This window comes from Colobus angolensis, unplaced genomic scaffold, assembly GCF_000951035.1.
Source record: "Colobus angolensis palliatus isolate OR3802 unplaced genomic scaffold, Cang.pa_1.0 Scaffold187, whole genome shotgun sequence".
NCBI classification, from domain to species: domain Eukaryota; kingdom Metazoa; phylum Chordata; class Mammalia; order Primates; family Cercopithecidae; genus Colobus; species Colobus angolensis.
The window spans coordinates 1,254,603-1,280,300 of NW_012115010.1; the positions used below are offsets into that span (position 1 = coordinate 1,254,603).

The following is a 25,698-nucleotide window of genomic DNA, read 5'->3' on the forward strand; positions in this document are numbered from 1 at the left end:
CCATTGCACTCCAGCCTGGGCAACAAGAGTGAAACTCTGTCTCCAAAAAATACATAAATAAAATATCATTTCCTGAACCCTACCTCAGACCTGCTGATATATGCTGGTCAGAATCGACATTAAATTTTTTGTTTGTTTTCTTTTTCAGTAGAGACAAACTCTTACTATGTGGCCCAGGCTGGTCTTAACTCTGAACTCAAGCGATCCTCCTACCTCAGTCTCCCAAAGTGCTGGGGTTACAGGCATAAGCCCCTGTACCCAACCTCAGAATCTACTTTTTTTTCGCCCCCTGAGACGGAGTTTTGCTCTTGTTGCCCAGGCTAGAGTGCAATGGCGCGATCTTGGCTCACTGCAACCTCCGCCTCCCAGGTTCAAGCAGTTCTCCTGCCTCAGCCTCCCAAGTAGCTGGGATTACAGGCATGCACCACCACGTCCCGCTAATTTTGTATTTTTAGTAGAGACGAGGTTTCTCCATGTTAAGGCTGGTCTGGAACTCCTGACCTTAGGTGATCTGCCCGCCTCGGCCTCCCAAAGTGCTGGGATTACAGGTGTGAGCCACAGTGCCTGGCCTGAATCTACATTTTTAACAAGAACCCAAGGTGATTCTGCTGAAAGCCATAAGACTAATAATGGAAAAAGCACCGGGGTAGAAGTTAGAAGACTTGTGCAGTAAAGGTAGCTCCTATCCTTAGCAGTTTCACCTCAGATAAACATTTCAATTTCTCAATCTTTTAAGTGGCATTATGTCTCATTCTATACACTGGAGAGAAAAATGAGAAATATATAGGTATATAAAACATATATGCCATATTTAATTCCTGACACCCCCAAATCTTGTAAAAATATGGCTATGTGGAGGGTATAGCAACATCACAGTGATTATTGGTTGCAGAGCTATAATTGAACTCAGGTGAAATTTCAGATGAGCTCAAAAAGTAGTAACCTGCGGTTCAAATACAGCCTGGTATATGTTTTGTTTAATTTCATTATTTTAGACTTCAAGCCAACATTTATCAATTAGAACATTTCACAGAAAAGAAATTTGAATTTCTGGCTTCTTTTAACAATTTCAGAAGATCCAGCAATACTGAGATTATAATCTTAGGTGGCAACAACCAGCTTCTCTAAACACAGCAAAACTCAGACCACTTGCTATTGTCTCACACTCACCCAATTTCAACTACGTATGCTATCATCAGGCCCCAACTCCTACTTCAGGTTTACATTCTTTGCTCCCTCCTTTTGAACCAAATGGGAATTACAAGAAAACCAAGTGGGAGTTCTAGCTACTGGTTTGGGAAGATTTAGTGAGAAAGGAAAAACTGGATTTAAAACTAATAAACTACATTTGAAAAGATATTATATTACATGAAAAGATATTACACTTTGTTTTCTTTTCCAAGTGTTTAAGTGCCATTGCTTTGAATTTTGGCGGTAAATTTTAAATGAATTTTTGAAATATTTTAATAAAATGTTTATTATAAAACTTTTTACTTTATGTTCTTATCATTTTCAGATTTCATTCCACTTTAAAATACCAATGCTTCTCGTGGAAGAATAAAGAGATTCCACTAACTCACAGACACCTGTACTCCATGTATCCATCAGTAAGTATAGATGCACAGATAGAAAATAGTTGCTTGCTTTATTCTCACAATCTGAGACTTTTCACATTATTTTTAAAATTTTGAAATTATAAGTTAAATTGCTCAATTCCCTATTAGGCCTCCTCCACTGTACCTTTAACTTCACAATTACTACAGTCATTATACTGTATTAAATTTGTTACATTATTTGTTTCCCTATTAGAAATAAAGCTCTGGAGGGCAGAGGTTCTATCTTATTCACTCTTACTTAGTGCAGATCTGGCACATTCCTTTTCTTTCTTTCCTGGAGACAGTGTCTCGCTCTGTTGCCCAGGCGGCTCACTGTAACCTCCGCCTCCTGAGTTCAAGCTATTCTCATGCCTCAGTCTTCCAAGTAGCTGGGATTACAGGCGCACACGTGCGCCAACATGCCTGGCTAATTTTTATATATTTTGGTAGAGAGGGTTTCGCCTTGTTGGCCAGGCTGGTCTTGAACTGGCCTCAAGTGATCCACCTGCCTCGGCCTCCCAAAGAGCTGGGATTACAGTTGTGAGCCACCACACCCAACCCGGATCTGGCACATTTTAAGCATGCAATAAACATATGCAGAATACAAAACAAGAAAAGCAACAATAGAGAATACATAAATGCACAGTAATTACTATCCTTTAGGAATTTACAGTCTACTGAATTAGGTAAAAGAGACACATCAACAAAAATTATACAAGATTGACTATTTAAAATGCCACAGGAGAGAAACAGAAAGTACAAGAAATCAGGGAGGAAATTATAGTATGAGACATAAGTTAGAGTATTTTCTTTTTCCCTGGACATCAATTTCCATCCCTAAATATCTGGCAAAAGTTCTTACCACTCAACTTTAGCCTTAAGTTTCTAGTGAATTTATGCTCATCATGAAGAATATATATGACCACTTCAAGTGTCCTACCAGAATATATCACATTCAGAATTATTTCTACTTTTTCTGGCCTGAATAACTACTGTGTATTTCAATTCAGTGGCACTGGTATTTCTCACCACCATCATATCTCTCCAGGATAGACAAATAAGCTAGCACCTACAGTTTAGGTACATTACAGCATATTGGTTAAAAGCATGGCACCATGATTCTACCACTTATTTGCTAGAAGATCTTGGGCGTGGTAGCTCACGCCTGTAATCCCAGCACTTTGGGAGGCCAAGGCGGGCGGAGGTCAGGAGTTCGAGACCAGTCTGGCCAACACAGTGAAACTCCGTCTCTAATACAAATACAGAAATATTAGCTGGGTATAGTGGCATGCACCTATAATCTCAGCTATTTGGGGGGCTGAGGCAGGGGAATTGCTTGAACCAGCGAGGTGGGAGGTTGCAGTGAGCCAAGATTGCACCACTGCACTCCAGCCTGGGTGACAGAGCAACACTCCATCTCAAAAAAAAAAAAAAGATCTTGGGCAAAGTATTGCTCAGAATGTCAATTTTCTCACCTGTAAAATGGGAATATCTACCTCGAAGAGGACTGAAGTTAGAAAATCTATATCTAAGCACTCAACAATAAATGATGGCTATTATAAAGGATTAACACTAAATCTGGTGAACAGGGGCTTGTTAGTCAAACATATGCATAAACTGACTATATATTGTCTTCATAGTTGACTTGTTTTATCAGCCTTCATAGTTATACCTTCCTTTCAATTTCCACTGCTATTACTCTTTCAAGTCCTTACCTATATTCATACCCAGACAACTTTCTAAATGGTTTTCCATCTCCATCCTCAGACATACTTTGACCAGACTATTATTTCATTTCCACCACCAATGCCTGGCTGGGGTAATGAAAAGAGATTTAGATGGCAAATCAAAGAATTTGGGTTTGGGTTTCAGCCCTATCATTAAAACATTTTGGAACCCTAAAAATAAATTTCTCAACTGTATAATGCGTTTTAACTTATCTTCAATTTTTTTTTTTTTTTTGAGATAGGGTCTCACTTTGCACTCAGGCTGGAGTGCAGTGGCATGATCTCAGCTCACTGCAACCTTGACCTTCTGGGCTCAAGTGATCCTCCCACCTCAGTCCTCCAGGTAGCTGGGACTACAGGCGCACGCCATCACATCCAGCTAATTCTTTTTTGTTTTGTATTTTAAGTAAAGACGGGGTTTTGCCATGTTGCCCAGGCTGGTCCTGAACTCCTGAGCTCAAGCATCCACCCACATTGGACTCCCAAAGTGCAAGGATTACAGGCGTGAGCCAACACACCCGGCCTTCAGTATCTCTTCTTGCTATAAGTCTATACCTCTGCCCTGATCAAAGTGCCTTTGGCTTACAAAATACAATTCCAGATTGGAGGAGCACTAAAGCCTTCCACATTCAGTGTGGCATGACCTTTGGAGGCAGAAGAACTGACATCTGAATCCTGATTCCATAGTTTACTGGTTGCTCATCCTTGGGCAATATACTAGACTTCTCTAAGACTCAGTTTCTTCCACAAAATGGGAACAACAGTAATTCTCTCAGGGGCTTATTGTAAGATTTAAATGAGATATTATTAAGTGATTAGCATATATGATGAGATTTATATGCTAAGCATATGAGATTTGTGCCCATACTAATATTTCCCATTTCTCCCTTCTAGTTATAGGTCTGTGTGTGTGTGCGTGTGTGTGTGTGTGTGTGTGTTTTGAGACATGCTCTCACTCTGTCATCCAGGCTGGAGTACACTGGCAACGACATGGCTCCCTGCAGCCTCAACTTCATGGCCTCAAGTGATTCCCTCACCTAAACTGTCAAGTAGCTGGGACTAAGGGTGCACATCACCATGCCATGATAATTTTTTTTTCTTGGTAGAGACGGGGTCTCACTATGTTGTCCAGGCTGGTCTCAAACTCCTGAGTTCAAGAGATGTTTCCACTTCGGCCTCCCGAAGTGTTGGGGATTATAGGCCATCGTGCCCAGCCTAGTTAGTTTTTAAACTGTTCTTGGAGACCTAGAACTCTGCTTCAATCAAAACAACTGGTGGGTTCCCCCCTCTTTCATATACTGAAGTTTAACATTAAAGAAAAAAATTGAGGTGGTTTCTTCTGTTAAAAAATGCATAAAATCCACTACACCATGGACACAATCTGCTCCACTAGCCATGCCTACTCTTTGTCAACTGCAATTACCTTGTATACATCAGTATCTCCTGTCTTTGGTAATATCTATTCCTCCCTCCTCAGGACTTCTTAGTGAAGTCACCCCTAGTTATTCTTCTTTTGAACCCTTATAGTATTTTATTATTATTTAGAGAAAAGGTCTTGCTCTGTTGCCCAGGTTGGAGTGCAGTGGCACAATCATAGCTCACTGTAACCTTCAAATCCTAGAGTCAAGCAATCCTCCCACCTCAGCCTCCCAGACAGCTAGGAATATAAGTGTGCACTACCTTGCCTAATTTTTAGAATGGGTCTAGTTGCCCAGGCTGGACTTAAAGTCCCAGGCTTAACTGATCCTTCTGCCTTAACCTTTTGAGTAGCTAGGACTACAGACACATGCCACTGGAACTGCAACTTCTTTTCTGATTGTTATTTTGTCATGACTTAACTCACACTTAAGGTTTTTTCATTTATCCTTTAAATGTGATGATCTCCGTACTGAGAAACAAGTAGTCCCTTTCTATTCTATCTTACTTTCCCTTTCAATTCATGTTTTCCTTTAAAAGAAGGAAATAATGCCCAATATTTATTATGTGCCAAATACTGATCTCGAGTGCGGATGTTTTGCACCGTCTCATTTAATGAAATAGATATTAGTATGCTCATTTTATTTATTTATTTTTTTGAGATGGAGTTTCATTCTTGTTGCCCTGGCTATAGTGTAATGGTGAGATCTTGGCTCACTGCAACCTCTGCCTCCTGGTTCAAGTAATTCGCCAGCCTCAGCCTCCAGAGTAGCTGGGATTACAGGCATGCACCAACACACGTGGCTATATTTTGTATTTTTAGTAGAGATGGGGTTTCTCTGTGTTGGTCAGGCTGGTCTCGAACTCCCGAACTCAGGTGATCTGCCCGCCTCGGCCTCTGACAGTGCTGGGATTACAGGCAAGTTCACCATTCTCATTCAGTCTCCTCTCCTGCGATCCCTTTCATCTTGATATTTATTTTAATTTTTGTAGAGACAGGGTCTCGCTATGTTCCCTAGGCTAGTCTTGAACTCCTGGCCTCAGCAATCCTCCTGTTTTGGTCTCCCACAGTGCTGGGGCTGCAGGGGTGAGCCACCACATCCGGTCCTTTCCTTTTCTGTTTTATCCCTAAAACCTAACCTCTTACTGTAGACTGCCAATTCTGACGAATCTTGTTTATTATCTGGGCCTCTTCTCTATATTTATTCCATCAAAAAGGTCAAAGGCTCTACTGAAGGGGTGGCCTGCCCCTCCACACCTGTGGGCGTTTCTCGTTAGGTGGAACAAGAGACTTGAGAAGAGAAATGAGACACAGAGACAAAGTATAGAGAAAAAAAAAGTGGGCCCAGGGGACCCACGCTCAGCATACAGAGGACCCACGCCCACACCGGTCTCTGAGTTCCCTTAGTATTTATTGATAATTATCTTTACCATCTTAGAAAAAGGGAAGTGACAGGATTACAGGATCATCTTAGGGAGAAGGTCAGCAGTAAGACATATGAATAAAGATCTCTGTGACACGAATAAGTTTAAGGAAATGTGCTATGTCTTGATATGCATATGCAAATACCTTCATAAACCTTTTTAGTGCATAAACAGCAGCACTGCTAGCAAGTCCCACCTTTTGCCCTAAGGTGGATTGTCTCCTTTCTCAGTAAACAGAACGTACAATCCGGTTTTATACCAAGATGTTCCATTGCCCAGGGACAGGCAGGAGACAGATGCTTTTCTCTATCTCAACCGCCAACAACCGCCAAGAGGCCTTCTTTCCTCTTGTACTGGTCCTCCTCAGCACAGACCCTTCACGGGTGTCAGGCTGGGGGACGATCAGGTCTTTCCCGTCCCACGAGGCCATATTTCAGCTTTCCTAGGCAGAGGTCCCTGCAACCTTTGGCAGTGTACGTGTCCCAGGGTACTTGAGATTAAGAGAAGGGCGATGACTTTTAACCAGCAAGTTGCCTTCAGGCACTTGTTTAACAAAGCACACCCTGCACAGCCCAAAATCGTTTAAACCTTGAGTTACCACAGCACATGTCTCTTGCAAGGACAAGGTTGGGGGTAGGGTCACAGATTAACAGCATCCATCTCAAATATAGAACAAAATGGAGTCTCTTATGTCTACTTCTTTCTATATAGACACAGTAACAGTCTGATCTTTCTTTTCCCCACATCTACAGGCTCTGTATTTTATTTTACTAAATGTGGATCGTGAATAACTAAAATTATGGTTGCCTTTGGCAACTGTATAAAGACTCCAGGACCCGCCGGGCGCAGTGGCTCACGCCTGTAATCCCAGCACTTTGGGAGGCTGAGGCGGGCGGATCACAAGGTCAGGAGATCAAGACCATCCTGGCTAACACGATGAAACCCCGTCTCTACCAAAAATACAAAAAATTAGCCGGGCACGGTGGTGGGCACCTGTGGTCCCAGCTACTCCGGAGGCTGAGGCAGAAGAATGGCGTGGGCCCGGGAGGCGGAGCTTGCAGTGCTCCAGCTTGGGTGACAGAGCAAGACTCCGTCTCAAAAAAAAAAAAAGACTCCAGGACTCATTTAATTATCAGGAAACAGAGATTATAGCTACATGCTTCTTCAAATACACCAGCTCTATTTATAACTAAGCCTTCCTGACAATCCATACCTTGATTTGTGATTTGGGGGAGCTAAATGTTTGCTATCCCCCCACCAACCTATTCCCATTTTCAGTATCAGCTTTTCCTAAGAAGGGAAAAGGTATAAATATTGATTTCAAAGTCAGGCTTATAGTTGAATGGCAGACACTTAGTAGCTGTATCATCTTTCCAAAACTTTCAATTTACAAAATGAGTGGCCGAGTGTGGTGGCTCATGCTTGTAATCCTAGCATTGCAGGAGGCCGTGGAGGGCAGATCACCTGAGTTCGGGAGTTCGAGATCAGCGTGACCAACACGGAGAAACCCCATCTTTACTAAAAATACAAAATTAGCTGGGCGTGGTGGCTCATGCTTGTAATCCCAGCTACTCAGGAGGCTGATGCAGAAAAACTGCTTGAACTAGGAGGCAGAGGTTGCGGTGAGCTGAGATCGCGCCATCGCACTACAGTTTAGGCAACAAGAGTGAAACTCCATCTCAAAAAATAAAAATAAAAAATAAAATAAAATGAGCATACTAATATCTATTTCATTAAATGAGACAGTGCAAAACATTCGGACTCTAGATCAATATTTGGCACATAATAAATATTAAGCATTATTTCCTTTTTATAAAGGAAAACACGAATTGAAAGGGGAAAGTAAGATAGAAAGACAACTCAGCTTCTGTAAAGATTATTCAGAAAAATGTGTCTATGTCACTATAATATTAATGAAAATATTTTCTCAAAAAATGATTTTTCTTGACGGAGTTTCGCTCTTGTCACCCAGGCTGGAGTGCAATGGCACGAACTCAGCTCACCGCAACCTCCGCCTCCAGGGTTCAAGCAATCCTCCTGCCTCAGCCTCCCGAGTAGCTGGGATTACAGGTACCCGCCACCACGCCCCGCTAATTTTTTATTTTTAGTAGAGGCGGGGTTTCGCCATGTTAGCCAGGCTGGTCTTGAACTCCTGGGCTTAGGTTATCCACCTGCCTCAGCCTCCCAAAGTGCTGGGATTACAGGTGTGAGCCACCACACCCAGACAAAAAATGATTTTTCTTAAGAAATTAGTAAAATATTTATAGTGATTGATTGAGACAGGTCTTGCTTATTTATTTATAGAGACAGGTCTAGTTATGTTGCCCAGGCTGGAGGGCAGGAAGTGCAGTGGCACATCACAGCTCACGATAACCTGCAACACTAGGGCTCAAGCAATTCTCTCGCCTCAGCCTACCAAGTAGCTAGCTACTACCCAAGTAGTTAGGCATGTGTCATCAGACCTGGTTAATTTTTCTATTTCTGTTAAGACAAGGTTTTATTATGTTGTCTAGGTTGGTCTTGAATTCCTGGCCTCAAACTACCCTCCTGCCTCAGCCTCCCAAAGTGCTGAGATTACAGGCACGAGCCACCACACCAGGACCCACCACACCAGGACAGAAGTCAGTGCAATATTAATTCATATTCTAATTTAACAATAAAGCCTAAATTGTAACATTACATGTTTCTATTATATTCTACTGAATTCAAATCTAGTTTTCTGCCTGTAATCCTAGCATTTTGCAAGGCCAAGGTGGGAAGACTGCATGAGGCCAGGAGTTTGAGATCAGCCTGTACAATATAGAAAGACCTCATCTCCAATGGGGAAAAAAAAAAAAAAGTGTAATTTTCCTTTAGTCATAAAATGTAGTCTAAACATAGTTGAGCCTTACGTAATGCAGGCCTTACCCTACACTGTATTCAGCATTTATTTCCTAACTGAAATAAGACTGGCAAGGAGGTATACATAAATAAAATCAAAGAAACACCCCCAACTCTACTCTGTTTTCATTCTGCCTTCTTTAGGTCTTTTCTCAAACAACTACATTTTTTGAATAGTAATACAAGTATATAAATTTTTTCTTTTTTTTTGAGACAGCGTCTGGCTTTGTTGCCCAGGCTGGAGTGCAGTGGCACAATCTTGGCTCACTACAGCCTCTACCTGCTGGGTTCAAGGGATTCTCCTGTCTCAGCCTCCTGAGTAGCTGGGATTACAGGCACACGCCACCACACCCAGCTAATTTTTGTATTTTTAGTAGAGAAGGGGTTTCACCATGTTGGCCAGGCTGGTTTTGAACTCCTGACCTCAGGTGATCGGCCCGCCTTGGCCTTCCAGTGCTGGGATTACAGGTGTCAGCTACTGCAACCGGCCCAAATTTTTAAAATATGGTAAAATACAACTCATTTTCCCTTCAGAGAGTCTATCTTTACAAAAATTTTTATCTTCATGGTCAAGTAAATACAAACATAAACATACAAGCACACTCCTGTATACCCACAGAATGCACCACTTTAATATTTCACAATAAAATGCCTCAGTTTTACTATACAAGCTACAGAGAATGTTCATCTCTCTCAACATATGTTTTGGCTAATGATTTTACAAAGTAAAATTTGTACATTTATTTATTTCAATCCCAAAACTTAAAACAATGTTCTTAAAATGATGTGTGAGATGTCTGGAGATATATTCCAAATAAAACAAGCAAAACTTTGAAAAAGCTGCTTCAGTATCAACAAAAGGAATGTACATGTTGTTATACAGGAAGCAACTGTGTGTTAACAACCATATTAATTATTTAGCAACCAGGAAGAAATGCTTAAGAATTTTATATCCTAAACATTTTGTTAATTGCATGAAAAGGCCAGGCATGGTAGATCATACCTACAATCCCAGCACTATGGGAGTCCAAGGTTGGAGGATCACATGAGCCCAGGAGTTCAAGACCACCCTGGGCAACATAGTGAGACCTGGTCTCTACAAAAAATTTCTTAAAAATTAGGTGTGGGCTGGGTGCAGTGGCTCATGCCTGTAATCCCACTACTTTGGGAGGCCAAGGTGGGCGGATCACGAGGTCAGGAGATGGAGACCATCCTGGCTAACATGCTGAAACCCAGTCTCTACTAAAAAAAAAAAAATACAAAAAATTAGCCGGACGTGGGGGCAGGGGCCTGAAGTCCCAGCTACTCGGGAGGCTGAGGCAGGAGAATGGCGTGAACCCGGGAGGTGGACTTTGCAGTGAGCCGAGATTGAGCCACTGCACTGGGTGATAGAACCTGGGTGATAGAGCAAGACTCTGTCCCCACCCCCTCCAAAAAAAAAAAAATTTGGCATGGTGGCATGTTCCTGTAGTCCCCCACTACCCATGGGTCTAAGGCAGGAGGATCACTTGAGTCCAGAAGACCAAGGCTGTAGTGAGCTATGATTACACCACTGTAGTCCAGCCTAGACAACAAAGCAAGACCCTTGTCTAAAAGAAAAAAAAAAAGCTGGATTTGCTGGATTCAAGAATACATCCATTTTATTTTTTAAGTAATCCAAGTTGTTTCCTGTAATGGTTTTCACTAGTTGATATTTTCATGGCTATGATGTAAGTACCTATTTTCCTATAATCTTACCAGGCTAACTTTGGTCTTTCTCAAACTGATAAATACCTGAAGGAAAGTTGTTCTTTGCCTATAATGAGATATTACAGATATTTTCCCCAGTCTGTTTGTTGACTTTGTTTATGATGAAATATAGCCAAACTTATCCTTTCCTTTTTTGAGACAGGTTTGCTCTGCTGCCCAGGCTGGAGTTCAGTGGCATGATCACAGCTCACTGCAACTTCGAACTCCTGGAGTCAAGGGATCCTCCTGCCTCAGCCTTCCGAATGGCTAGAAATACAGATGCACGCCGCCACGCCCAGTTAATCTATTTTTTAAATTTTTTGTAGAAACGGGGTCTTGTTGTTGCCCAAGCTGGTCTTGAACCCTTGGCCTCATGTGATCTTCCCACCTTCGCTTCCCAAAGTCCTGGAATTACAGGTGTTTAAGTCACTGTGCCTGGCCTTTTCCTTTTCTTAATGGCTTCTAAGTTTTGGGTTATGCTTAGAAAAGGTTTTCTAATTCAAATATTATTTTAAGATAATAATTCTACCATTGTTCATCCTAGTAACTTTATGATTTCATTTTTTACATTTAAACCTCTCATTCACCTGAAACTTATGTGGGGTAAGGAATGACAATGGGCACCCGACTTTTAAAATTCTGGGTTGTTACTCAGTTGTCCCAATGCCACGACTGAGTGACTGAGGCTGTTTCTAGATGTTAGATTTTTCAGAAGTTAGACTCAGCAGTAGAGATGACTAGTGAGCTCAGAATTAGTGAACCAGACACCAAAATTAGGGATTTAGGGGCTCTAAAACACATCTAACATCAAAAGCACAGATCCTGAAGTCCATATATAAAGCACCTTATAAAGCATATAGAAAGCATATTAACTATTACTGAACCTTGGAAGCCCTAAGGATGCTTATCTCTAATTCAGTTAAAATAACTACGTACTATACAATAGGTATTAATAATAAGCATATATGACATTTTTATAGTCTGTATAATGTGAGTTCACTTACTTTGTTTTCATAATTACTCTTTAAGAAGACAGGCAGAGATTTTAACTTCCATTTATTGCTGAGGAAAATAATTCAGTAATGGTACCTTGTCCCTTTATTCATAGGAAATGGTAGTGCCAAACTCAAACCCAGATCTTGTATTTCCAAATGTTAACAAACTGCCATTACACCCTGCACTAAGTACCTTTACACAAAAATTAGTGAGACTCCCTACTCACAAGGAGGTTGAAATAATTTTTTAATTAAATATACAGACTGATCACATACTTAATTTAAGTATGAAAGGAGTACACTAAAGTTGAAAACATCATCCTTAGCTTCAAGGAAACTTCAAAGGTCTACAGCAGTTAAAAAAAAGCAAGGCTTGCCGGGCGCGGTGGCTCAATGCCTGTAATCCCAGCATTTTGGGAGGCCAAGATGGGCGGATCACAAGGTCAGGAGATTGAGACCATCCTGGCTAACATGGTGAAACCCCGTCTCTACTAAAAACACAAAAAATTAGCTAGCCCGGTGCGGTGGCGGGCGCCTGTAGTCTCAGCTACTCAGGAGGCTGAGGCAGGAGAATGGCGTGAACCAGGGAGGCAGAGCTTGCAGTGAACTGAGATGGCACCACTGCATTCCAGCCTGGTGACACAGCAAGACTCCCCCTCAAAAAAAAAAAGCAAGACTTTAGGGACTGGGAAATAAATCTGAAAGTCAGGAACCATGTCTTACCTACTCTCTCCATGTCTTATGGTATTTACTGCTGCTATAACTAGAATGTAGTGTTAGGTCAGTAAATATGCGTTGGTTGTCTCAATGTACTCATTGAAACTTCCAGACACGGTGAGATAGGAAATAATATCAGACCTCATTCATTTTTCTTAGGAAGTAAACTTTTGTCCGTCACCAAAGAATCAGCCAAATCATCAAATAGCACTTACACAATGTAACAAAGAAAGTTCAGCACCATTTCTGGGCTACACCTACTGACTAAATGTATTTCACAGAAAAATAAAATTTTGAACTACATTCCATTTCAAAGCTGACAAAAGGTTATAAAACAACTTCCAGAACTGAATCCAGTCTAAATGCTACAAAATACAACTGTCATTCACTCTTGCTTTATTCTGAATTAAACACATCCTGTTTCTATAACGAATAATTGTTCATTATATTTCTCATCGGTAGTGTTTTTTTTGTGTTGTTTCCTTCAGTTATCTTGTCAACATTATCTTTTCTTCAGGTCTTTTATTTTTAAATACTAACAAGTATCTGCCATATATAATAACTTTTTAAAAAATTTCTGAAATATTTTAACAAATACTAAGGGAGAATGAAACATGAGTAAGAAAATATGAGTACAAAAATAAACTCAGTTTACAAAGTACAGCCACAGACAACTTCATTCCAGAGTCTGCATGCCCTATTCTCCCATCTATTCAGTGACAAGACATCAGCACTGGAGCCCCAAGAACTGCAACTTTTGTTGGCAAAAGCCTTGAATGGGTCAAAATAATTTTTAAACCTTTGACAAAAAAGCCCAAAAGGACCAGGCTTAAAATTTCAGTAGATGGTTGCATGTGACATATGTTAAGAGTTCTAAACTCAAATAAAAAGGAAAATTGACAATGAACTAGTCAATGTGAAAAACTTACAAAAGCATAAGCCGAGAAATTACATGCGATTCCTAGTCTATAAAATATCAAGGAGGCATTACTGTTTACGCTTGAGTGACAGGGCTTTCTTGAGTGGTTATTTATATCAATGGTTTAGTATGGTCAAAGAAATCTGTCATAAATTGCCTCAATACACAATAAATGCGGATATATTCTAGGTTAAATTATGTGGGTACTACAGAAAGCGATATGTGAGAGAAACCAGCACAATGCCTGCATGTACACTGTTGAATCTGACACTAGGAAAAAAACAGCCAGTTACGAAACAAACTCAATTCTTAATGCTGGAAACAGAATAAGGCTCCATTCTTTTTGGAGAATAAAGATACTAATCATTTGAAACAGATGGACTTCGCACCAACAATGTGGATATACTTAACATACATAGCTGTACACTTAAAAATGATTAAGGTGCTAAATTTTATGTTATATGTTTTGGAAAGGGTGAGTTTTATTTATTTTTTTTAAACAGAGGGTCTTGCTCTGTCACCTAGGCTGGAGTGCAATGGCCCAAACATAGCTCATTGCATCCTTGAACTCCTGGGTAAAAGTGACCCTCCCGCCTCAGCCTCCCTAATAGCTGGGACTATAAGTGTGTGCCACCAAGCCCAGGAAATAAAAAAATTTTTTTTTTCTGTAGAGATGGGTGTCTTGCTATATTGCCCAGGCTGGTCTCAACTCCTGGCCTTAGGTAATCTTTCTGCCTCAGCTTCCCAAAGTGCTGGGATTTCAGGTGCTAGCCACTGCACCCGGCTATGTTATCTGTTTTTTAACAATTAAAAAGAAAAAAGCCCTTCAAATGAGCTTTAAATTTCCCTTGAATTTTTTTTTTTTTTAAGACAAAGTCTAGCTCTGTTACCCAGGCTGGAGTGCAGTGGCACGATCTCAGCTCACTGCAACCTCCGCCTCCCAGGTTCACACCATTCTCCTGCCTCAGCCTTCCAAGTAGCTGGGACTACAGGCGCCCGCCACCACGCCCGGCTAATTTTTTGTATTTTTAGTAGAAACAGGGTTTCACCGAGTTCGCCAGGATGGTCTCGATCTCCTGACCTTGTGATCCACCCGCCTCAGCCTCCCAAAGTGCTGGGATTACAGGCGTGAGCCACCCGCGCTCGGCCTAAATTTCCCTTGAATTTTTAAATGAATAGATTTATGAGTTATTGAGTACTTACTATATATACCTGTTACCATGGAGATGGAGGTAAAATATGGATAAAACCTAATTCCTCTTTTCAAGAAGCTCAAAGTTCAAAGGGAACCAAAATTCTAAACTGTTCTTTTTTGTTTTTGTTTTTGTTTTTGTGAGACAAAGTCTCCGTCACCCAGGCTGGAGTGTAGTGGTGCAATCGAGGGTCACTGCAGCCTCAACTTTCCGGGCTCAGGCAATCCTCCTACCTCAAACCTCTTGAGTAACTGACACCACAGGAATGGACTACCAAGCCCAACTAATTTTTGAGGGGTGTGGTATAGGGGGAGATAGAGATGGGGTCTATGTTGCCTAGGCTGGTCTCAAACTCCTGGGCTCAGGCAATCCTCCTGCCTCAGCCTCCCAAAGTGCTGAGATTACAGGCATAAGCCGCAGCACCCTGCCTAAAGTCTCCTTAAAAACAAAAATTGAAAATAACTTTGGATCACCCAAAGTAGGTGAGTAGCCATTTACCTATCCTTTCTTAAACACTCATCTATCTCTTCCCCCTCCTTTCTCTCTGCAGGTTCTAGTTGTACATTAAAGTCTCTGAGGCTTAACATGAAAAATTCTGGGATTCATACAGATTTGCTAGCCACTATGAAACAGCCCCACCTTGTGTGCCTGAACAAAGAGAGTAACAATCAACAATGTTCCTGGGTGTCCTCGAATAGAAGAGGTATTTCAAATTGGAGAGAAAAGCAAATCTAGTCTTCTGATCTTCTTCTAAAGCAATCACCTCCATTCAAGTCAACCCAACACTTAAAACTATGCAAACCACTGGGACAAATTCTATCAAAAAGGCATCTCTATCTCAGTCCTGATTATCTTCTCTCTTCTAGGCTCTTATAAAATATGTGGTCTATCCCATATGAATTGCTCTTAATCAGAGTATTCTTTGTATTGTTTGCAAAACGTTCTTGTGCCACTGGAAGGAAAATAAGTTTAAAGGTAATTAAATATTTCTATTTCCCCGAAAGAACAGGTTAATGCTTAGTAATGAATATTTCATTAAAACATATTTATTGAGCATCTCCCATGTGTCACCGATGAACAGAATTTGTAGAAGAAGAATTTTAAAATTAAAGGTTTTAATAACTGAAACATCCTGGACGGGCACGGTGGCTCAAGCCTGTAATCCCAGCACTTTGGGGGGCCAAGGCGGGTGGATCACGAGGTCAGGAGATCAAGACCATCCTGACTAACACGGTGAAACCCCGTCTCTATAAAACTACAAAAAATTAGCCGGGCATGGTGGCAGGAGCCTGTAGTCCCAGCTACTCGGGAAGCTGAGGCAGGAGGATGGCGTGAATCTGGGAGGCAGAGCTGGCAATGAGCCGAGATCATACCACTGTACTCTAGCCTGGGCAACAGAGCGAGACTCTGTCTCAAAAAAATAAATAAATAAATAACTGAAACATCCTATTTCAAGCCCTGTCCTCTTGGTTTCTCCTTTTAATTAATTAACTTTTTCTTTAAAAAAAATCAAGACAGGGTCTTGCTATCTCGCCCAGTCTGGTCTTGAACACCTGGCCTCAAACAATCCTCCTGCCTCAACCTCCCAAACTGCTGGGATTACAGACATGAGCCACTACACCTGTCCTTGTGTTCCTCTCAACACACTTGAATTGATCAGACTCTGGCATTCAAACTGTGAAAATTCATTTCCAAAATCAAAGAACTAGTCAACAGTAGCACACTTCTCCCCAAAGATGCCTATTATACCATAAGCTCCCACATGATCAGATGTAGAGGCACAATGATTCCCATAATTTCTTTTTTTTTTCTTTTTTTGAGACAGAGTCTCACTCTGTCGCCCAGGCTGGAGTGCAGTGGCGTGATCTTGGCTCACTGCAACCTCTGCCTTCCAGATTCAAGCACTTCTCTGCCTCAGCCTCCCTAGCTAGGACTACAGGCATGTGCCACCACGCCTGGCTAATGTTTTGTATTTTTAGTAGAGACAGGGTTTCACCATGTTGGCCAGGCTGGTCTTGAACTCCTAACCTAGTGATCCACCCGCCTCAGCCTCCCAAAGTGCTGGGATTACAGGCATGAGCCACCGTGCCTGGCCAATTCCCGTAATTTCTGAGGTAGCATTCACATCACATCTGCAAAGAACAAACAGTAGCTCTTGAATCTGAGAGAGCTAAAAAGTGAATGCAGTTGGTTGGTTTTCAACTAGGGAGAACTCAGAAGCTGAAATATTAGTATTTTGTTTTTAATCCAAATGACTGGTATAAACAGAGTAACAAATGCAAGAGAAACGTTAAGCCATACATTTTCCAGACTTTGATAGGAACCTGAGAAATAACCTCTCTGCTCAGAGAGCCCTCAAAAACCTCTGCTTTCATTTTATGTTTCTTGGAGGTTAGTTTTTCTTTTCTACCACTACATAAATTACTTATTGCAGAGCAAAAGAGCCAGGGCAATCACCAGCTTCAGGGAGAATTCAAAACGATAAAAATTAAATTCTGCTACTGAATGATTCTCTTCATAGTACGGAACCCACAATACATTACTAAATAGCACAAAGAAAGCATACTCTGATATTTTGCATTCCTTTTACTCCACCCACCCATCACCTCCACCAAAAAAAAAAAAAAAAAATGTAAAACAGGCTGAGCCACACACAGTATGTTCGACTTGCAAGTTTCGATGATACAGCAGCTTACTCTTGTAAATTACTGGCAAATATACAGGCTTAACAGTGACTTAAAATATAGTTATAGGACAAATAAGACTATTCTAAGGGGAAAAAGGCAGGGGGGAGAAACCCAAGCACTTTTTAAAAACACAACAAATATATTCAGGTACAACATCTGCATCAGAAATGGTTTTCTTTCTTTTTCTTTGATAAATGTAAACACTTACCCTGAAGAGATTTTCCCAATCCCTGGCCCAGCTTCCACCCATGTTTCTGGAGTAAGCGGTGTCCAATATTATCCTGACAGACAGAACAGAGAGACAAACCAAAAATATTCCAATAATATATTCTTCCCTTCCTAGAGACATTTAAACAGATGATGAGCAAGAGATACTTCTACATATATGCATGCAAAAAGGTGCTAATAATAGGGTAAATGTGCCCAATAAGAGGGACATTAATGTAAAAAGAAAAGCTGGCTAGTATTTTATATGGGAAGAACATATGGGGTAAGGGTCCTTTCTGATGGTGTGCTGGGCAACTTTTGTATATAACATCTTAAAATGGAGAAAAAGGGGAAAGGGAAAAGGGGAAGAATACATTTATGAAGTTTTAAAATAACATTAAAAAGCATAAAATCAAGGTACTTATACAGTCATATCCACCACCTAAACAGCACCACTTTAAGATTTTTTTTTTTTAAAGAAAATCTACATTATGTTTAGTTGTTTTGTTTATGTGTCAGGCTTTCATGATACAAAGTAAGTTGTAAGCGTAAGACTGCCCCACCACTAGAAATGAAAAAACAATCAGAGCAAAATCCAGGCTAGACTTGATTGGTTTAAAAAAATAATAATAATATATATAATATAAATATTTAACTAGCATGCAGCCAATATTAAACTGAAAAAACAGTGAGGTTAGTAAAACAAGAAATTAAGTTGATTAAACAGAAAAATAAAATGAGCTCAAGCACAGACTGAGTGATGCATTTCAACATGTAGTCTAACAAAAATGCTAAGATGTTAGAATGAAACAGGCCTAGCAATAAGTTAACAGTAAAGAACCATTAGTGCATGTAGGGGGGAGAAACCAACATACATAATGTCTCATCTTCCCAGGAGCACATTCGAAAAGGTATTTCAATGTAAACTGCATGAAAAAAATGCTAGAAACAACAATTAAATGTCAGCTTTCGTTTAAGAGGTCAAGGTATTGGAAACATCTGCAGCCCTTTGTCCAATTCTTTGCTTTTTACAGTTATTGTGAAGCACCAAGACAAGGCTAAAAATAAGCACTAACTGTATATCAGAAAAAATGATGCTATTCATCCAATGGACAACACTGAAAAATTCTAAACACAAAGTATTCTATATGTATTAGAATGTAATTTATAGTATTAATCCACAGAAGATTAAAAGTAGCAATAAAAGTAATGTTAGCAGAAAACAAAGGTAAATCATTTGAAAATCTCATATTTCCTGAAGTCAATTTATAAAGCTGACTAAACCACAAATTTCTGCATTAAAACCAAATATTGCACATTAAACTGTTTGTCTGACATCTCCATATTCAATGATAAAGCGCTCTTTGAACTCGAGAGGAAAGAAAAACATTTTTTTACTGTTACCTTCTTTAACCAGAAGTTAGAAGAAGATTAAGCCTCCCATATGCTCTGTTTGTTTGTTTAAGGACAATTTCCTTCTATAAGTTTATGACAGCATGCAACCTGGAAAACTGGGCTAAGCAGCTAATTATTTCGTTGATGGGGAAAAATCAGGACACTTTTTTTTTTTTTTAATACAGCGTCTTGCTCTGCTGCCCAGGCTGGTGTGCAGAGGTGCAATTATAGCTAACTGCAGCCTTGACCTCCTGGGCTCAGGCAGTCCTCCCACCTCAGCCTCATGAGTAGCTGGAACTATGGGTATACATCACTATGCCTGGATAATTTTTTTATTTTTTGTAGAGATGAGATTTTGCTATGTTGCCCAGGATGATCTAGAACTCCTGGACTCAAGCAATCCTCCCACCTCAGCCTCTGAAAGTACTGGGATTACAGGCATGAATCCAAGATATTTTTTTAAAAGCAAAACCTGGAGGCAAATTATAATGAAAAATTTGTTTCTAAAACAAAACATATTGTTTCAAATATACATATAAAATCATTATGGTGCACAAAAGTTTGCTGCAAGTTATTTTTGCTCCATACCATCTGAAAGAATTAGAAACACTACTGATTCCAAGCACTGACTTCCACATTACTACACATTACAAAAACTTAATATAACACTACTGCTGCTGCGGCTTCTTCCCTTCCCCGCTCCAAACTGAACTGCCAGGAAAAGCATTCCCTTACCCAGTGCTCAGTGTCTAACTATTTATAACTTTATTACCCCCTAAAAAAGAAAAGACTAAAAGTCTCAATATAAGTAATGTTAGCAGAAAACAAAAAGGTAAACAGCCCCTTATTTTACTACTATGAAAGCAAACTTACCTGTGCAGAAAATCCTTATTTCATATCGTAATTCCTACAACTGAGTAATTCTAGAAAGGACAAGGATAGCAGAATGACTCTAAGAATATATGGTTTATTAAATAATTGTTTAATCTCTTAACAGACTCATAACTATATTTGACACCAAGATTTAGGCATTAAACAATGCTGACAAAAATTGTTGCCCCCCCCCCATTTTGTTGTTGTTGTTGTTTTTAAAGAAAACTCAATCTTTGGCTAAGTGGAGATGAGACATTATGCTGATTGTGTTATATTATGAATGCACTAAAATAAACAGACAGATGAAGCAGTATGCTATTTCCAAAAGCAGTGCAAGTGGAGTGAAAGCATTTCCATACGAACCTGGCTTTAAAAACTGGGCTGTCAAAAGAACAGTTAAATGTAACACAAAGTAAGAAACTGTCCAATCACTAATGGTCGTTTTTTTTTTTTTTTGTCTTGTTTTCAATTCACTGCTTGCAAGTAATGTATTTATTAAAGAGTGAAAGCATAAGTAAATTCACGAGTCAAGACCAGCTGAGAGATTCAAGAGCAGCGTGTTGTGACTGACAACAGTGAAAGGAAAAGCAAATGTTAAAGGGAGAGGGAGAAAAAAAAGAAAAACTTAAGGTTATACACATTAGCACCACTTTTACAAAACCACTCAAGAGGATGGCTGTCACCTTCTCAGAAAAAAAATCATTGATAGAAAATGGTAGTGGCATTTCTCTTCTAAAACTTTAGTTTAAAACTGTTCTTTAATTAAATCTACTTTCTCAGGGACTATAATAAAATATTTAACATGCCACTCTAAGTCCTTCCAGTCATAACAAAGACAACAGAAACAATGAACACATCTCCCAGAATCTCCTCCCCTCACCAACCTCCTAGGGTAAATGAATGACCAACACAGAAAAACTGGACCTTTCCTATCATTTGAAACTACCTGCTTTTGGAGGAAAAAAGGCAGCTCTGTGACTCTGCAGGAAGGGCTAGTATTCAGTATGGTCTCCCTTCCTACCAATAAAAGAAAAAAAAAGGTTTTATAAACACTCATCAAAAATCCAACAGGCTTAAGGATGACAGCTAACACAAGGAGGCACACCAAAATAATTTATAACAAAGTAAAACAAACCAGACTTGTCTACCTCTGAAACGATCAAAATTTTCTCTGTGAAAGAACAAGAAACTCAATAACCAGTCTGTGGGAAACAAGCAATCTATTCTTTCTGTTTACGACTGTAATTTTTGCCAATTATTCCAGGATTTTTTTTTTTTTTTCAGACGGAGTCTCACTCTGTAGCAGGCTGGAGTGCAGTGGCACAATTTCAGTTCGCAACAATCTCCACCTCCTCAGTAGCGGGGACTATAGAAGCATGCCACCACACTCGGTCAATTATTTTTCTTGTATTTTTAGGAGAGACAGGGTTTCACCACGTTGGCCAGGCTGGTCTCAAACTCCTGACCTCAAGTGATCCGCCTGCCTTGGCCTCCCAAAGTGTTGGGATTACAAGCATAAGCCACCACGACTGGCCCATGGATGCTATTTATAACACCAAGTTGGCACAAGTAGCTTACAGCTCAAACAGGTAATCTAGACAGAACAAGGGCAATGAACACTAAATTTCTTTGTTCCTTTTTTTTTTGAGACGGGATCTCACTCTGTCATCCAGGCTAGGGTGCAGTAGCACAGTCACAGCTCATCGCATCCTTGACCTGCAAGGCTCTCAAGTGGTCCTCCCACCTCGGCCTCCCAAAGTGCTGAGATTTCAGGTGTGAGCCATTATGCCCAGCCAATTTATTTCCAAAGCAGTAATTATTTTTAAAAATAATTTTTAAAAAAGTAACTCTTTACTTAATTTCAGTTACTATAATAATGACTAAAAATCTTTCAGTTTTTGTTTTATAAATATATAATTTGGGGTTTAATTATAATCTCATAGAACCAAAAATAAAATACAGAAAATATTTTCATTTTAAAAACTCTGGTTAACAACTAACAAAGATGCATGATAGAGGTAGTCTGTTTATACTTTTTTTTCTTCTAAAGTCAACTTGATACAATTTAAATGTACATGGAAGAATTCCAAAGAAATCCGAACTTTAATAAATAAGGCAAAGCTTATTTATTATGCAGAAAAGCTGGTTTTCTACATAATTCAGAGTTCTCACAAACCACCTATTTGTTTTCTCTCTCTGCTCAAGACCCCAAAATGGTGGCTGTGTGGCCTGTTCTTTGGTTGGAAATGAAGTTCTTCTAATTCTGGTTAAACCATGGAACTATGCTGAAAACTCAAACTTTTTCACCTAGATTACCTTAGTTGGCCTTTTTTTCTCCCCCATTTCTACACATAAATATATCATTAAAATGCTACATTTTTATCATTTGTTCTTCTTTAATAAATATGTCAGAAAAGGGATGTAATTTTTAAGTGGGAAGATCTTTGAAAATGAGAAATCTGTATTATAAACAACTACCAATATGCTGAAAACACAATACCAGCAATTTAAAAATACTTCATTATTAACTGTTTCAGCCATTCCTCAACATTTTTATTAATTAAATACCAAGTAGAAACTTTCTGCTCCATGAAGCTGTATGCCACCACAGTAACAATGATCATTTTGGCAACAGCACCACCAATACACATGTATGATGAGAGCCTGCCAAAACACAGGAAAAAATTTACTTAATTGTATGAAGCTGGCTGTAAGTTTTTACAGTAGGAAACAGCCTATTATGTCTCAAGAGAAAACCATGCTGCAGGTATGCCCATGACTGGATGAATACTAATTCTATACTGAATTTTGTTTTAGTTGCAGCCACATTCAATTTACATCATTTAGTCCATTTTCAACAGTGACAAAACAGTAAGTCTCTTGAGTGGATTGTAAGCTTTGCTGATTGTGTATTAAAGACTATAAGCAAGAACCAAGGCTACTAGGTGAACCCATGCAAACAAGTTGTAAAAATTCCCAAAACAAAAACTCTATAGCTCACTACAGATGACACAATGAAGACTAGAGAGAAAAGCCACATAGTAATGCTACACCATTCAGCTCCAAGAAGCACATTATTTCTAGTGCAGTCCATATATGGTCACTGCTAAATGTCAAATCAGCAGTCTTATAGAGTTACAGTTTGGAACTAGTGGAGTCCACAGATCTAGACAGATATGCAACATGACAAAACCCAATTATACATATACTTCCAAATCCTTAAGATGCACAAACTAAACATCAGCAACTGGAGTTTGAAGCTTACACTAATTTTTAAACCTGTCATGCTGACAACCATAAAGAAAGAATTTTAATCAGTCAGGTAGAGCAAGGACTGACTAATGGCTGATGGGTAGTTGCACTTCCAACTACAACAATAACAACACGTTTTAAGTCTATGATGCAGGCATTTTGCCTTCTATACAGCTTAAAGTCATTCTCCCATCTGATCCCTCATCTTTTTTTTTTTTTTTTGAGATCAAGTCTCGCCCAGGCTGGAGTGCAGTGGCACAATCTCGGGTTCAAGAGATTCTCCTGCCTCAGTCTCCCGAGTAGCTGGGACTACAGGCGTGTGCCACCACACTCGGCTAAGTTTTGTGTTTTTAGTAGAGACGGGGTTTTACCGTGTTAGCCAGAATGGTCTCGATCTCCTGACCTTGTGATCCACCCGCCTCGGCCTCCCAAAGTGCTGGGATTATAGGCGTGAGCCACCATGCCTGGTAAATTTTTTTTTTTTTTTTTTGGGACGGAGTCTTGCTCTGTCACCCAGGTTGGAGTACAGTGGCATGATCTCAGCTCACTGCAACCTCTGTCTTCCAGGTTCAAGCGATTCTCCTGCCTCAGCCTCCTGAGTAGTTGGGATTACAGGTGTGTGCCACCACGCCTGGTTCTTTTTTTATTTTTAGTAGAGACAGGGTTTCACCATGTTGGTCAGGCTGTTCTTGAACTCCTGACCTCATGATCTGCCCGCCTCAGCATCCCAAAGTGCTGGGATTACAGGGGTGAGCCCCTGCGTCCGGCCCGATTCCTCATCTTCTAACTATGATAAAGGTCATAAAGGACCATATATCCTAAATAACACCAACTAATTCTGCTGTGATTGAATCCTAGACAGAGCTATGGCTTTAGATCAAGCTTTGTTTTGTAAAAATTTTGTCTTTAAGTAAGTGGAGGTTATAATATTTGAGACCTAAATATCTTATAAAGCAATAACAACTTTTAAAATTCAAATTCAAAGTTTTTCATAATAGGGATAAAATGTTAACACTTTCCAACTTGTTTTTAATAGAGATAATCAAGTTGTTTAGCAATTCTTTCATAATTTTCTTAAAAAGATGTTTTATTCTTGAGGAAAAATTTCACTGAAAGATATCTGGTTGGTTGAAGTAAATAAGGAAAATAGAACTTTTCCAAAAATATTATTAAATGCTTTACAAATGCTGGATTTTGACGTATTTTCAACATTTACCTATTAAAATTGAAATACCAATATCTCACTAACAAATCTGGGTTTCAGAAATTCACTAAAAGCATAATACATTATTGCGTCTTCATGCCTCATTTCCCAACTTGCTGGTTTGCATCAAATCTAGCCTACTACAAAATAAAAAGACCTTAATCCTATACTCACAATAACCCTTCACACAGGCATATTCTTGGCACAAACCTGTGCAGAGACTTCCACGGTTACCAGCTGCTGCAGATTACCTTTAGTTAAAAAAAAATGACTAGACCTTTAGCTCCTGCAATGATCTGTAGACTCCCAAAGCTGCATATTTCCAGCCACTTTTGAGTTGCATGCTGTAGCAAAACAGTCAGCACCTCTCAATAGATATTGCTGCAGAGAAAGATTTTAATTCAGCACTCTTTCTGTGTTAGAAGCAACACCATTTCCCCCTAAAAACAAAACAGCTTAATATAGCCAGCCAGCCATATAATTAAATATTTACTTATTATTTGGTGGGCATTCCTTAGGTGATAAGGGACTTCTTTTGTTTGGTGGGAGGGAGGGAACACTACCTACTTTGATGCCAATCACTGTAGGAGTTTCTCTTAAAACTTAAAATTTTCTGTGACCAAAAAAAATGTCAAAAAAAGAGAGGAACACTTAAAATTTTACTTCCAAATGATCAGGCAACAGAAATGAGATCCCTCTTATCTTGTGTGTCATACCTTTTTTTTCTTTTTTTTTTTTACATCTTTATTTATTCTCCCAGATCCTATGTCCTACTTCTATCTAATACAATGTAGGCCATGAAGTTCTCTCCTACAACCTAAACTATCACATCACAAATAATGTATATATTTATCTTTCAGAAGTAAATTTTCATTGAAAGTGTCATTACTAATATACATTTCTGAACATGCATTTATTTATTTAAAAAAATTAAATATCCAGCCTGAGCATTATATACTATTTGCTATTTTAAGTGGAGAAGGTAGCACTACTTAATAAACAAGGTATATATCAATTCTACTCCTACTGAATGAGATTATTCAACAATGATTACTCAATTAGACTGCCTTCTGATAGTGTTCTCCCTATATGTGGCAGAAAAAGTCCTGGACATTATGAGAGGTAAAATAGCTTTAGCCTCATGTGCCATAGGAATGAAATTTCCAAAAATATTTCAGTGTATCCCTCTAGGCTTAAAAAATGTTAAATATCATTTAATTTAGGGGTTTAAAAAAATATTTGTTGAGTATCGTAATAATGAATACTAGGTTGCAAATTTCATCTAATTAAATTTCTTGCTGCTGTTGAGTATCCACAGAATTATAGCTTGTGTAAGAACATGAACCAACCATGCACCTTGTAGAATATGGTACTGGGGAGTTGATTCTGACAGCTCGGTCTTAAACTTAGACCCTCCTGTTTTTTGTTTGTTTTTGAGATGGAGTCTCACTCTGTCACCCAGGCTAGAGTGCAGTGGCACGATCT

At 39.5% G+C, this 25,698-nt stretch overlaps 1 protein-coding gene across 4 annotated transcripts in view; it reads right to left on the minus strand.

The window, feature by feature from the left end:
• Positions 1-25,698, minus strand: part of GPATCH8 (G patch domain containing 8) — a 142,139-nt gene that overhangs the window by 69,220 nt on the left and 47,221 nt on the right. For 2 of the 4 annotated variants that reach the window (XM_011940100.1, XM_011940099.1), the window contains one exon: positions 17,491-17,563. The exons of 1 other annotated variant lie outside the window; for it this stretch is intronic. In XM_011940100.1, coding sequence (XP_011795490.1) covers positions 17,491-17,563 — 73 coding nt within the window. Of the gene's footprint in view, positions 1-17,490; positions 17,564-20,120; positions 20,139-25,698 lie in introns of all 4 variants that reach the window. One more of the 4 variants, XM_011940101.1, reaches the window with a different exon arrangement.